The sequence below is a fragment of the Neovison vison genome, chromosome 1 (assembly GCF_020171115.1).
Source record: "Neovison vison isolate M4711 chromosome 1, ASM_NN_V1, whole genome shotgun sequence".
NCBI classification, from domain to species: domain Eukaryota; kingdom Metazoa; phylum Chordata; class Mammalia; order Carnivora; family Mustelidae; genus Neogale; species Neogale vison.
The window spans coordinates 232,617,633-232,630,013 of NC_058091.1; the positions used below are offsets into that span (position 1 = coordinate 232,617,633).

At 41.2% G+C, this 12,381-nt stretch overlaps 1 protein-coding gene across 2 annotated transcripts in view; it reads right to left on the reverse strand.

Annotated features, from left to right (window-relative positions):
* STK32A (serine/threonine kinase 32A) overlaps positions 1 to 12,381 on the reverse strand; it is a 95,731-nt gene that overhangs the window by 13,617 nt on the left and 69,733 nt on the right. For both annotated transcript variants that reach the window (XM_044224984.1, XM_044224977.1), the window contains exons 5-8: positions 9,763 to 9,860; positions 4,885 to 5,001; positions 2,354 to 2,479; positions 1,167 to 1,295 (exon numbers count right to left, since the gene is read on the reverse strand). In XM_044224984.1, coding sequence (XP_044080919.1) covers positions 1,167 to 1,295; positions 2,354 to 2,479; positions 4,885 to 5,001; positions 9,763 to 9,860 — 470 coding nt within the window. The remainder of the gene's footprint in view (positions 1 to 1,166; positions 1,296 to 2,353; positions 2,480 to 4,884; positions 5,002 to 9,762; positions 9,861 to 12,381) is intronic.

The window sequence follows — 12,381 nt, forward strand, 5'->3', positions numbered from 1 at the left end:
ACTTAAAAATGGTTAAAATGGGAAATTTCATATTATATGTATTTTACCTCAATAAAATTTTAAAAACAAAACATAAAGATCAAGCTGTTGTACACTTCCCCAAGTAGAGATGGAAGGGCCTGTCTTTATCCTGGGCAAAGCCACTTCTTGGTAAAGGATCCTGAGGTCGATATGGGGCCTGGAAGAAGCAGCGTCCCTTGTTTGGGCGGTCTTCGAAAATGCTAGGGTCTGTCCTGCAGGTAAGTGGCTCACCACCTTTCTCATCAGGAGGGAGGCTTTTAGGGTTGTGTGTTGGGGAAGAACTAGGACAAGAGGGGACCCCAGGAAGATGTCCGGTGGGGCAACATGACCTTGTAACTCTAAGAAGAGCGATGCCCAATTTTCACTGTCCAGTTACAAAATTTCCTTTCCTTCCAATATACTGAACCTCTTGTTTATCGAGCCTATGCTGTATGAAGACACTGGTGGGTGTGACCTGGGCTTCCCCCACAAGGAGCCTTCATTTTAGTGGGGTAGAAAAAGAAACAAATAAACACATAAGGATTTGTAAATTATGTTAATATCACGAGGGAATTGAAAATCAGGGCTGAGAGAGAGCACAGTATCGAAGAGACCTTATCTTCGGCAAATGGCATTTAGGGTATAAGGGACAATAGGAACCCCCCCCCCCAAACACACCTATGTGAAGATCTGAGAGTAGAACACTGAAGGAAGAGGGAAGAGCAAGGGTCCTAAAGAAGGACGAAACCTGTAGTCCGTGAAGGTCAGATACTTGTAGGGTTGCACGTGGCCTTGGCTAAATTGACTGTGAGAGTGTAGAGTGTCCCTGGAGGGCTAGAGACATGAAGGACTTTGAGAATATTTGTTTGCAGAGCTACTGATTGGAATGTCTTCCAGGAAATTGTAAAATCTGAAATGAGAGCTTGAGGAGGGCCATAACTGAATGACGTTCACGGCAGAACCAGAGTCCACCGCTAAATGTGACTTCTCTGCTAGGAACCCCAGTGCGGCCCAGGCCTGCCATTCCAGAAGCCTGGGCGTTCAGCAACTCCATGTGTTCACAAAACAGCAGCTCTGGGTGCTGAGTGGCCCTCCCACCGGGAGCTCCCCAACCGTGGGCGCCAGAAGCAGTCCCGTGACCCTGAATCTGGGGGGCACCTGCTTACCTGAGAGGAATCACATTTCCTCATCTCCTTCTCCTTCTTTGCCAGACGCTTCTTTTTCTTGTGAAGAGGTTTGGACTCCAGAATCATTTCTTCAAGTTCAAAGGTGGGGTCACAATTCAGCCTGCCTTTCTGCAAGGAAGACCAGTTGGCTCACTCCTTTGATTCTGGGTCATTCTACAGAGATGCCGAACCTAATACCAGGAACAGCACCTGCTTCTGATGGAGCCATCCAAGAATAAGGAGCTGCGATTCCTACCATGTTTTAAATAACTTATGGCCAGCTTTGTTTTTCAGTCTTCAATTTTCTATTTTGTTTGTTTTCTAAACTCCCCACAAGCCCTCAGTGAGTGTGAAAGGAAATCAAACTCTAGTCATTTTTTCAAAGCTTGAACTTAGGAATTATGTTTCGCAAAGTGTGCTCTGATGACCGTGTATATTGATGAGAATCACCTGAGTTGTTTGTCCAGTTGCCCAGTTCCCCGGCCAGACCTTCAGAGTCAGTGTTTCTGAACAGAGGCTGAGGAAACTACATTTTTAACAAGCTCCCCAGATAGTCATCTATCTGGTAAAGTCAGAGAATCTTACATAGAGCCTCTCCTGAGGCAGAGTGGATAGCTAATGGCTGTGGTGTGATGCAGAGGAGGATTTCTTGGCCAAAGCTTCTGACTCCAGCTTTTCCCAGTGGTCCAAACGAGGCCACAGATGTCCCACAGCCAGGTACTCAACCAGTGGGAATTACAGTCCTAATGAATGTAGCTCTGTGACAGTGAACCACCAAAGGTAGAGGGGTGAGTGGTAAAAATAACCCCAACATTTTCAGTGCTGTGACTCACAGAACCATGGAAACAAATTTCTACATCTTTGAAATCTGAGAAAACACTGTTTCCTCAATGAGCAGATTCCTGGGAATGACTCCTCGGAGGATTAGGGCTTCCTTCCAGTAGAAGCATACCACAAAAAGGGATTAGGACCCAGAACTCCAGATGCTGATGGACCTGGATGAGAATCCCACTTGGCCACTTGCTAGCCACATGACCTACGGTGGCCCATTTCCCCTGTGTGTGCCTCCGTTGTCTCATCTGTGAGACAGGAATTGGGCTGTTACAACAAACACGGGTGGGGTTATCTAATGAGACTGTATGTGTAACTGAATGACGGTTGTCATGGATTTGTTAGGATTGACTCACGTTAGGAATAAAACCTGGAATGAGCCTCTTCTGCAAAACCGCATCCCAGTTCATGTCATTCATATACGGGAAGTTCTGAACGTCAGACAAGTGAGAAAATCGCTGGTCTGGATTAGGTTCAAGTAGCTGTCAATTGAATACAAACACCAAGATTATAATGAAGGTCAACATGGGACAAAAAAATCATACATAACAACTCCCTCTAAAAGTTTTCCAGTGTAGGTTTTTGAAGGAAACAAGGTAGTGTTTCCCTCCCTAATCCTATCAAGTAATAAAGATAATACCTACATAAATAATGGGATAATGCATGCATAGAATGAGCTGTAAATAGGTTTTTGCAGTGTGGTGAGTGAAAATAGATGGTCCTGTTGAGTTAAACATACCTTTGGTTCCTGATTCCTCTACTTTATTAACTGTGGGCAAGCTTGTCCTCTAAACCTTTGTTTACTCTCTATAAAAAGGGGATAATAGCCTATTTTGTGTGGTTGTAGCTAGGAATAAATGAGGCCATGTATATAAAGTGCCTAAGAGAAGGTCTCCCCTTATTAGGTAGTGAATATTTGTGTGTTTTTACAAATGAAATTAATTTCCTACTAAAAGTTACAGCTGTTTGTACAATTAATCAAAATATATTGTATAAGATGTAACCAAGGTTACCATTAGAGTTTGGGGTTTTGCGAACTGTGATTAAAGATTCTCCCCCTAGAACTGCTCCACAGTCAGTATCACATCAGTCCTGTGGCTCAAGTGGGAAATGTCAGTTCTGCTTGAGAACGCTCCTGGAGACTACAACCATGGATCATTGGGGTGTGATTTTGGGGTGAGGAGGGCTTTCTTGGAACTGAGGACAATTTGCTTATGGAAAATCACCCCTCTCTTCATCTTTGACATTATCAATATCCCTATTCCAATACAGGGAGCTTGACCCAAAACGCAGGAGGCACAGGTGTAAACTGTAGGCCCTCAAAGCTCTTGTCCTAAGCCAGCCACAACCTGTGTGATTTTTCCTCTTCAAAGAAAGCCAAGTGCATCCTGTGGGGTTCCTCATTCTTTCCTCCATATAATCATTCAATGCATAGTACTTAGCTGCTCCTACAATTGCCATTTCCATGAACATGGGCACTCTGAAAATCTGATGGACACTATGGACCTCATTTATTCAAATACCAGATTTACCACCTGTCAGGCTCTGGGCTAGCTGCCTCAGGTGAAGAAGCCTGACATGGTCCCCTCTCATAAGGCTTAGACGACAGTAATCATTAACCCAAGAATCACACACGTATAATGTATAAATTCAAATTTTAAAAAATGGTAAGAAGGACAGGCACCTGGCTAGCTCAGTCGGTAGAGCATGAGACTCTTAAAAAATGGTAAGAAGGAAACCCGGTCCTATGTGAGCTTACGACAAAAGAAAGCTTCCTGAGAAAGTGATAGTTCAGCTGAGATCTAGAGCTGTGTTTCTGAAACTATGCAGGAGGACCAATTTTTTCCATTTAATTTCCTACCCAGTAAGATCAGTATGTGGTCTTATTGTGCATGGCTAATATGCAGGGCTGCAGCACATACAACTTGTGATTTGGGTTAATACCCTGTTCAGTGAGATGAGTCCACTGACCATGTACTTAGAAACATCAGCAGTATCCCATTGCTATAACAGTTTCTAAATGCTTCTCTCAATTTCTATACTTCTCATGGACCTGTAGGGAACAATTCATGGATTCGAACCAGTCACTGAATCTCATTGAGTAGTGCTGACCTAAAGGAGTGAGCTGGAAGAGCTCTATTTAGAGGCACTATTTCAGGCAGAGCATGAGGAAAGGCCCTGTGGTAAGAGGTTGATAAATGATGGTGAGGTGGTAGAAGAAAAGGAGAAGAGAAAAAAAGAAATCTATGTGTAGTCAAAAGGGGAACAAAAGTCCAAAATAAGGCTTGGGTGGTAGTTAGAACCTTTATACCATATAGATTATTTTGGTCTTTATTCTGAGAACACTAAGACAATGAATTTTGCTTTGAACAGATCAGTATCAGGCAGAGGGGAGAACCAAATGGAGTGTGTGAAAGTGTCTAGGACAAACCAGTTTTAAGGTAAGACCTTATAAGGCAGTAGGACTGAGGAGATGGCAGTAGAGATAAAGAGAAGTGACAGAGTCAAGAGATATTTACAAAATCAGGTTATAGAACTTGGCTGTGAATTGGATATGGGGATGATGGGTGACTTTTTGTTTCTGGCTTCCATAGCTGGAAGGATGGAGGGAGCCAATCACTGAGAAAGGGAACATCATAGCAAGTCCAGGAAATAGAGAGCGATCAGGAACTTCATTTTGGACACACTGAGTTAGACATGGCTCAACAAGAGGACATGTGTGTTGCCCGAATGAAGCCATGTGTTTGCAAGCTGTTAGGTGCAAAGTCCACTCTAGAAATGTGTATCATCATGGCTGCCTCCAGTATTATAAACTAACTTCTCACCTCAAACCAGAAGGCATGCTTCTTTTTACCACTTCCTTTTGTCATGCAGTCCTCCTTCTTACCTTCTTGAGTAGTGACACCATTTCCTGTGACCAGGCAGAGGGATAAGTCACAATAGCTGTCTCAAACATGTGTGTGATTTCCTTGCTGGAGGTACTGGAGCGAATATGGTATGGTCTCTTGGGGGAGAGAAGAAGGAAGAGTCTTCATTTTTATAGGGTAAAGAAAAAATTTTGTTTTGCCCATGTTCCCAACCTAAATTTTCAAGTCTCCGTATCATTTTCTGGTCCCTTCCAGCTGATTGTTGTTTTCATGTGCAAATGTGGTCTACTGTTGTCAGATCTTTTATTAAAAAAAAAAAAAAAAAAAGACCCCAGAAATCTCTAGTTTCCTGTGAAATCTCAGAATTTTTAAAAACTTTGGTAAGTCCACTGGGCCAAATGAAACATTTCTGTACACTAAATCCACCTCTGAGATACCAATTTGGGGCTGTTCTAGAAGGCAGCTTACGTAAGTATTTACATAAAACATGGGAAAAGTGTTCAGGAAATGGAACTTTAAAAAAAACTGCTACTTAAATGTTGATTAGAAAGAGATCCAGAGTTTTACTCTATACCTGTTAGTGCTTTTTGAATCAGTAATAAGTTCAGGATAGAATATTACCTAGAAAAGTTTAACTCCAGTCCAAAATGTTAGGAGTTGCTAGTTCTGTGGAGTGGCGTGGAGAATTTTATGATGAGGTATAGCATTTTTACCTCTGAGAGAACCATGTTCTTTCATAGTTTTAACTTTGGGGTAAAGAAAACAGTGGTTTTGTTATATTTTTCACAGCTGCCCACTAGAGAGCAGCCTTTACCTATATTAATTTCTCTGTTTCATAAAATAGATTTATGAGATTTTATCTTTTGTGTGAACTGTGAGCTACTTATGGCCAGAGATCATCCCCTACTCATATCTGTGTTCATTGGACCTAGCAACTAGTAGGTGCTCGTTGCATGTTTGTTGAATGAACACAATTTCCGTATTAGATTAACCAGCAGTGGGACAGTTAATATGGCTACGTACATTCATCAAGTGCCTGGCCTTTTCAAGATACTTAATAAATGACTGCAGACTGATGGAATAAAAATTGGGAGAGATGGAAGAGTTTAATATTCTTCCTGTTGTAAATTAGTATTAAAAGGTAGTGTAATTATAGATGACTAGGAGACACATACAAATGTGCTCATCATCACACCGCATCAGGGAAATACAAATCAAAACCACAATGAGATACCACCTCGCACCTGTCAGAATGACTAAAATTAATAAGACAGGAAACAACAGGTGTTGGCAAGGATGTGGAGAAAGGGAACCCTCTTACTCTGTTGGTGGGAAGGCAAACTGGTACAGCCATTCTGGGAAATAGTACGGAAGTTCCCCTAAAAACTAAAAATAGAATCACCCTACAATGCCGCAGTTGCATTACTGGGTATTTACCCAAAGGATACCAAAATACTAATTCAAATGGATACATGCTCCATGATGTTTATAGCAGCATTATGAATAATAGCCAAACTATGGAAACTGCCCAAGTGTCCACTGATTGATGAATGGACATAGAAGAACTGATACTATATATATGTATATGTGTAACTTACTTCATATATATGTATCTCAATCTCACTTCATATATATATGTGTGTGTATATATATATATATATATACATATGAATATTACTCAGCCATCAAAAAGGAATGAAATCTTCCCATTTGCAAAGATGTGAATGGAGCTAGAGAGTATTATGCTAAGCGAAATGTCAGAGAAAGATAAATACTACATGATTTCATTCATGTGGAATTTCAGAAGCAAAACAAATGAACGTGGGGCTATGGGTGGAAGAGGCAAACTCAAAAACAGATTCCTAACTATAGAGAACACAGTGATTGTTACCAGAGGAGAGGTGGGCAGGGAGACGGGCTAAATGGGGAATGGGCATTAAGGAGGACACTTGTCACGATGAGCCCTGGTGGTTACATGTAAATGATGAATCACTGAATTCTATACCTGAAACTCATATTACACTGTTAGCTAAGGGAATTTCAAGGAAAGCTTGGGGGAGAAGAAAGGTAATGTGGTTAAGATCTTGAGCTTCAAAGGCAAAAAAGGATTTCAGTGTCAAACTGAGGCACTCGATTGGAGTTTGTTCCTTCATCTGTCCTTTATCTGTAAAATAAACCGCCACATGAGGTTGTTGGAAAAAACTAAATGGCATAGTACATGTAAAATTCACAGGGCAGCTGGCACATGTTACCCACAATGCAGGAGAAAGATTTGCATGATTCTTGAACACAGGCTAGAAAGGGTGGCTATAAATGTGAACAGTGAAGAGCAAGATGAGTCATTAATAAAGGCCATGTGAAGAAAGGCTTACTTCTACACATGATATGTCAACATCAAGTTAGTCAGGAAACCACCAAATGCTTAGAGTAGATTCCCTAAAAAGGAGACTGCCAAACTTTATTTATTTATTTATTTATTTATTTCACGAGGTCTAAACTTATCTATCTGCTGCATATTTTCTTCCCACGAGACTGAATAAAGGACTGTAGCTAATTCATCCGTCTCAGTAACAATATGGCGGAGCTGACCTGTGTAACTCAATCTCAGAAAGGAAATACTCCATACCTTACCACCACGATCACTGCTTATGGAGTGTTTACTAGCCAAAGCCACTGTGGCTCACTAGACGGGATTCACTCCACATTTATACCATTAAGAGAAGTTTGGCATGCTTCATTTTCCACGGTTAGATACAGACATTTTCTTTTTCTTTCTTCTAATTTCCTTCTTCATTTCATTGCTGCTTCTAAACTTACTGTTTCTCCCTCAAAACATAAAATGCTTTGATAAATGAATAAATGCTTTGATAAATGAATAAGTTAACTGATAAATGCCACAGGCAACTGGTTTAAGCATACTTTTTTCCATTTACTTCAGAAGTCCAGGTGACTGAACTTAATATTTTAAAAGAATCCTCATGATCTATTTATTAAAAATAGCCAAATGGCCTTTGTCTTAGACAATAACATATTTTTCTAGTTCTCAAATTGAAAATCCATGTTAATTCATCAAATACCAGAATTGCATATTTATTCGCTTGCCAAATATTTATTGAATGCCCATGATGTTCCATCCCCTCTGTTGGGCACTGGGGATACAAGAACGAGAGAGACGTGGTTTCCACACTAGGGGAGCCTATAATCTACTTTCAGAAACCATAAATATTTATGTTTATGGCTCTACACACACACACACACACACACACACACACACCCCTAAATCAACAGAATGCATGCCATAAATTACAGTGTGCAGTGACAGGATATATCAAACAATTCTTAACACAGCATATAAAATAAGAGCAAGAATACAAAGAACGAATAAGATGGAAAAAGCAAAGCATTAGATGGGAGAAAATGAGGTGTTGTGATTGTGGTCTTATTTCAGGAGTATAAGAGTGAACAATTTGCAGCTAAGGACATACAATTAGTGCAAAGCTATGTGTGTACCTAGCAGAAGCTGACACTTAAGGGATAACTCAAAGCTAGAAGGGATGGACCTTGCCCTTACAATGGCAGACAAAGCAGATTAATAGCTAAGGGACCCATTCATCAAGATTGCAGTGAAGTTCAGAAAACACGGAGATGTCAAGCATATTTGTCTTTGAGGCATATATTTTTCTATAAATGAGAATGTATAAATGTGGAGGAGATCATTGTTCAGCGCCTGTCCTCTGTGGTTTAGTTGTGTTGATAGTTGTAATTAAATGTGATTAGCTAGATTTTGAAACCTAATTACCTACAGCCTACTTGGTGATTCTTTGCTAGAATGCTGCAGAGCTGATGTAGTGCCTTGTTCTCCCATTCATTCAGTACACACTTGTTATGTATCTACTTAGATTTAAATACTGAGGATAATACTAAACTATGAGGTACATGGTTCACCTTAATGAGTTTATAATCTAATAATATAAAAGATAGGGGTGCCTGGGTGTTTCCATGGGGTAACCCTCTGCCTTCAGCTCAGGTCATGATCTCAGGGTCCTGGGATCAAGCCCCACATTGGGCTCTCTGCTCGGCAGGGAGCCCACTTCCCCCTCTCTCTCTCTGCCTGCCTCTCTGCCTACTTGTGATCTCTCTCTCTGTCAAATAAATAAATAAATAAGATCTGAAAATACTAATATTAAAGAGATTAGGTAAAAATTGATAAACCCTGAGAAACTCAAAAGGGCAATACTTTGCAAAATGGATTTAAATTCAATAATCTGTTAGTACCTTTTCTTTACCTCTCCCACCCCAAAAATTGAAAGAAAAAGTTAATCTGATAATGTTAATACAGTCTATCACAGAGAACTATCACAGACATAAAATAATATGGGGGGGGATTTTCTGGGTAAAATTCTTCCTAGGCATTTTTGTTTAAGAAATATGTTCTTTAAAAGGGAAGTACTCTAATTTGCCCCTGAACTCAGAACCCAGGAGCCAAATGATAGAGGGTGATCCAACAAGACAGGGCACGAATTGTGTTGTATTAATAGCTGACGCTCATCTTGGGGAACTAGGTGGACGTTAGAGTCCTGTATTGTGACTGCAAATTGGTTTTCTTTGAACAAAAAATATATTTCCACAAGATATTTAGTGAGGTGCACTGATCTTCCCTCTCCAGGAGTTTATAATACTCATTCATTTAATTTTATCTGTAGTTAATGTTAACTCACAGGCTCAGGTCCTCATATGGGAGAGTGAATACGAGCCGTAATCCCAAGAATCACGTGACACAGTGTTTTCATCTTGCAAACAAACTGCTCAATTTTAGAGAGAAAAAAAAAATCCATTCTTTCATTCTAAAAATGAAACTTGCTGGAAAAATAACCAAAGAGCAACACATTCTAGCATACCCGGCCTCTCAGGAGCTCATACGCTGTCACTCCCAGGGACCACCAGTCCACAGCAAAGGAATAGCCGGCTTCTCTTCTGGAGTCGAACATCTCAGGTGCTGACGATACAGAAAAGTTAGGTCAGTTTTACAACGTGCAAAGTTAACAGATCTCTGCTCCCAATGTGCTTGTCCTAAGGCACAGCACCTGGGTAAGTAAAAGGACTAAACACTGTTGTGGGTGCTTACCATCCCTTGCTAGATTGCTCCCAGCATGCAAAAATGGCCGAATTTCTCGTTCTTTTTTTTTTTTTAAGATTTTTTTATTTATTTGACAGAGAGAGATCACAAGTAGGCAGACAGAGAGAGAGGAAGGGAAGCAGGCCCCCCGCCGAGCAGAGAACCCGATGTGGGACTCGATCCCAGGACCCTGAGATCATGACCCGAGCCGAAAGCAGCGGCCCAACCCACTGAGCCACCCAGGCGCCCCGAATTTCTTGTTCTTATATATATCCCGTAACTATTAAAAATTGGATTCTGTAAGGCCTCCAATGTTCAGCTGACCCTAAAAGCAGGAAAGCTGGGAAGATGTTCTCTGTTGCCTTGAGTCGAAGGGTTTGTGCTAAAGGACTGATATTTGGATTCCTGCTGCAAACAACACTGAGAATTTGGTGCAAGGCATATTGGATCGGCTCTTCATCTCACAGTCTTCTGGAAGACCCAAGAGTAGTATTATAGCCTGCTGTTGGTGGTGAGGGAGAGTGAAGGAGGGAGTGGGCGCTCTGAGAAATAGAAGGTTTCACATTAGGTGGAGAAACTTACACTTTGTAACATGGTTATTTGAAAGGACTCCAAAGGAAGGCAAAGCTACAGTCAATTTTACCCCCTGTGGTGACTGCCCAGTTATGCATTTTCTAAGCACTTTGATGCCTATGAACCTTCTTCACACTCTTCCAAGAATATACCTAGCTCGTGAGGGATAAAGCACAAAGCAAGGGCAGTGGGCTCACTGCTACACTTCTAGTGTCTAATATTGAACCTGGCATCTAGAGTCACTAAACAGAAATGTGTCGACTAAATAAACAACAAGGAGTCAAGGCAACAAGCAATGGTGACAGTTATTAGCTCTGGAGCCACACCATCTAGGGTCAGAACCTGCCTTTACCACTTATTCTGACCTTGAACAAGTCAGCTGCCTAAACTTGAGAATCCTCTTCAGCAAAGTCAAAATAAGATGATCTCTAGAGAGGTGAGAAATTAAATGAGATAATGCATGCCCAAATCTCAGCTCTGTGCCTGGTGCCTAGAAAGTGCTCCAAAAACTGGGTTCAGGAGAGGCACTTGTTCATAGGAGTGGGAATTTTACTTGTCGATAGCTTTCCACAGTTAACCCAAGCGTCCCAGTAAGGGGTGGTTCTGGACAAAGGAAATTGACGTGATGTGAGGCCCGCACACGGGCTTGACCTAGCTAGGATGCTCAAGTCCCAAGTAAAATCGTGTGGACACCATCCAATCTGAGAAATCTGAATGTTGACGTCCGATGCCCAGGACAGACCCCGACTGTATGAACCTCACTCCCCAGTGAATTCATCTCCCATGCATCACTGCATTGTATTTTCAAGTCACAGCTCCCCATTGCTTTGGGAGATAATGGCCCTGACCCCCCACAGCACCCCCCGGACTGAATGGAAATGGGCTTTATTTCCACTTTCCCTTACCAGTATCCTGGATGACAGGTGACAGGCATCTCAGCGGAAAACTCTGAGTGATAAACAGGACATTGTGCTGGGCGAATACTTAACATCTGGATATTTTCAATTTGGAACAATGCTGTCATGAACGCTCCTAAGAGGCCACACATCTATAGAGTGTGTTCCTGGAAGGAGAGCTGCTGGGGGTACGATGTGCATCTTCACACATTCTGGAAAATGACCAACTCTTTAACCAAGGGGTAGTACCAAGTAACATGGTGACCAGCAGCAAATCAGAGTTTCCTTTGCTCAGCTTCCTTACCCACGCTTGGTGTTAATTGACCTTTGAATTCTGCTAATCTAGTAAGTGTGGATTGAGCTTTCATTGTGGTTTCAATAGGCATCCTCCTGATTACCAATAAGCTTGACCACATTTTAATGTGTCTATGGCTATTTGGATTACCATCATTTGGTTTTCAGGTTTTACAAGGTTTTAAAAGATCTTATTCATTTTTAGAGAGAGAGCGAGGGGAAGGGTAGAGGGGTAGGGAGAGGGACAAGCAGAATCCTTGCTGAGCACAGAGCCTGATATGGGGCTTGATCTCATGACCCTGAGATTCTGACCTGAAATGAAACCAAGAGTCAGACGCTTAACTGACTGAGTCACCCAGGTGTTCCTAGATAGTAGATTCTTGGTCAAGAAAGAAAGGGCCTCAGATCTAACCCATAAATGTGACACAACAGAAATAATGAAATATACAAAAAAAATTCTATATTTCTTCTACCTCAAAAATCTGTGAATAATAATTCTTCTGAAAAAGAATAAACACACAGATTTGTGCTCATGTATTATATTATAAAGCTGTAATAATTAAGATTTGAAAACAATAGAATGTAGACCTGTATATAAGGATATTTAGTTTTTGATGATCATATTGTAAATCAACATG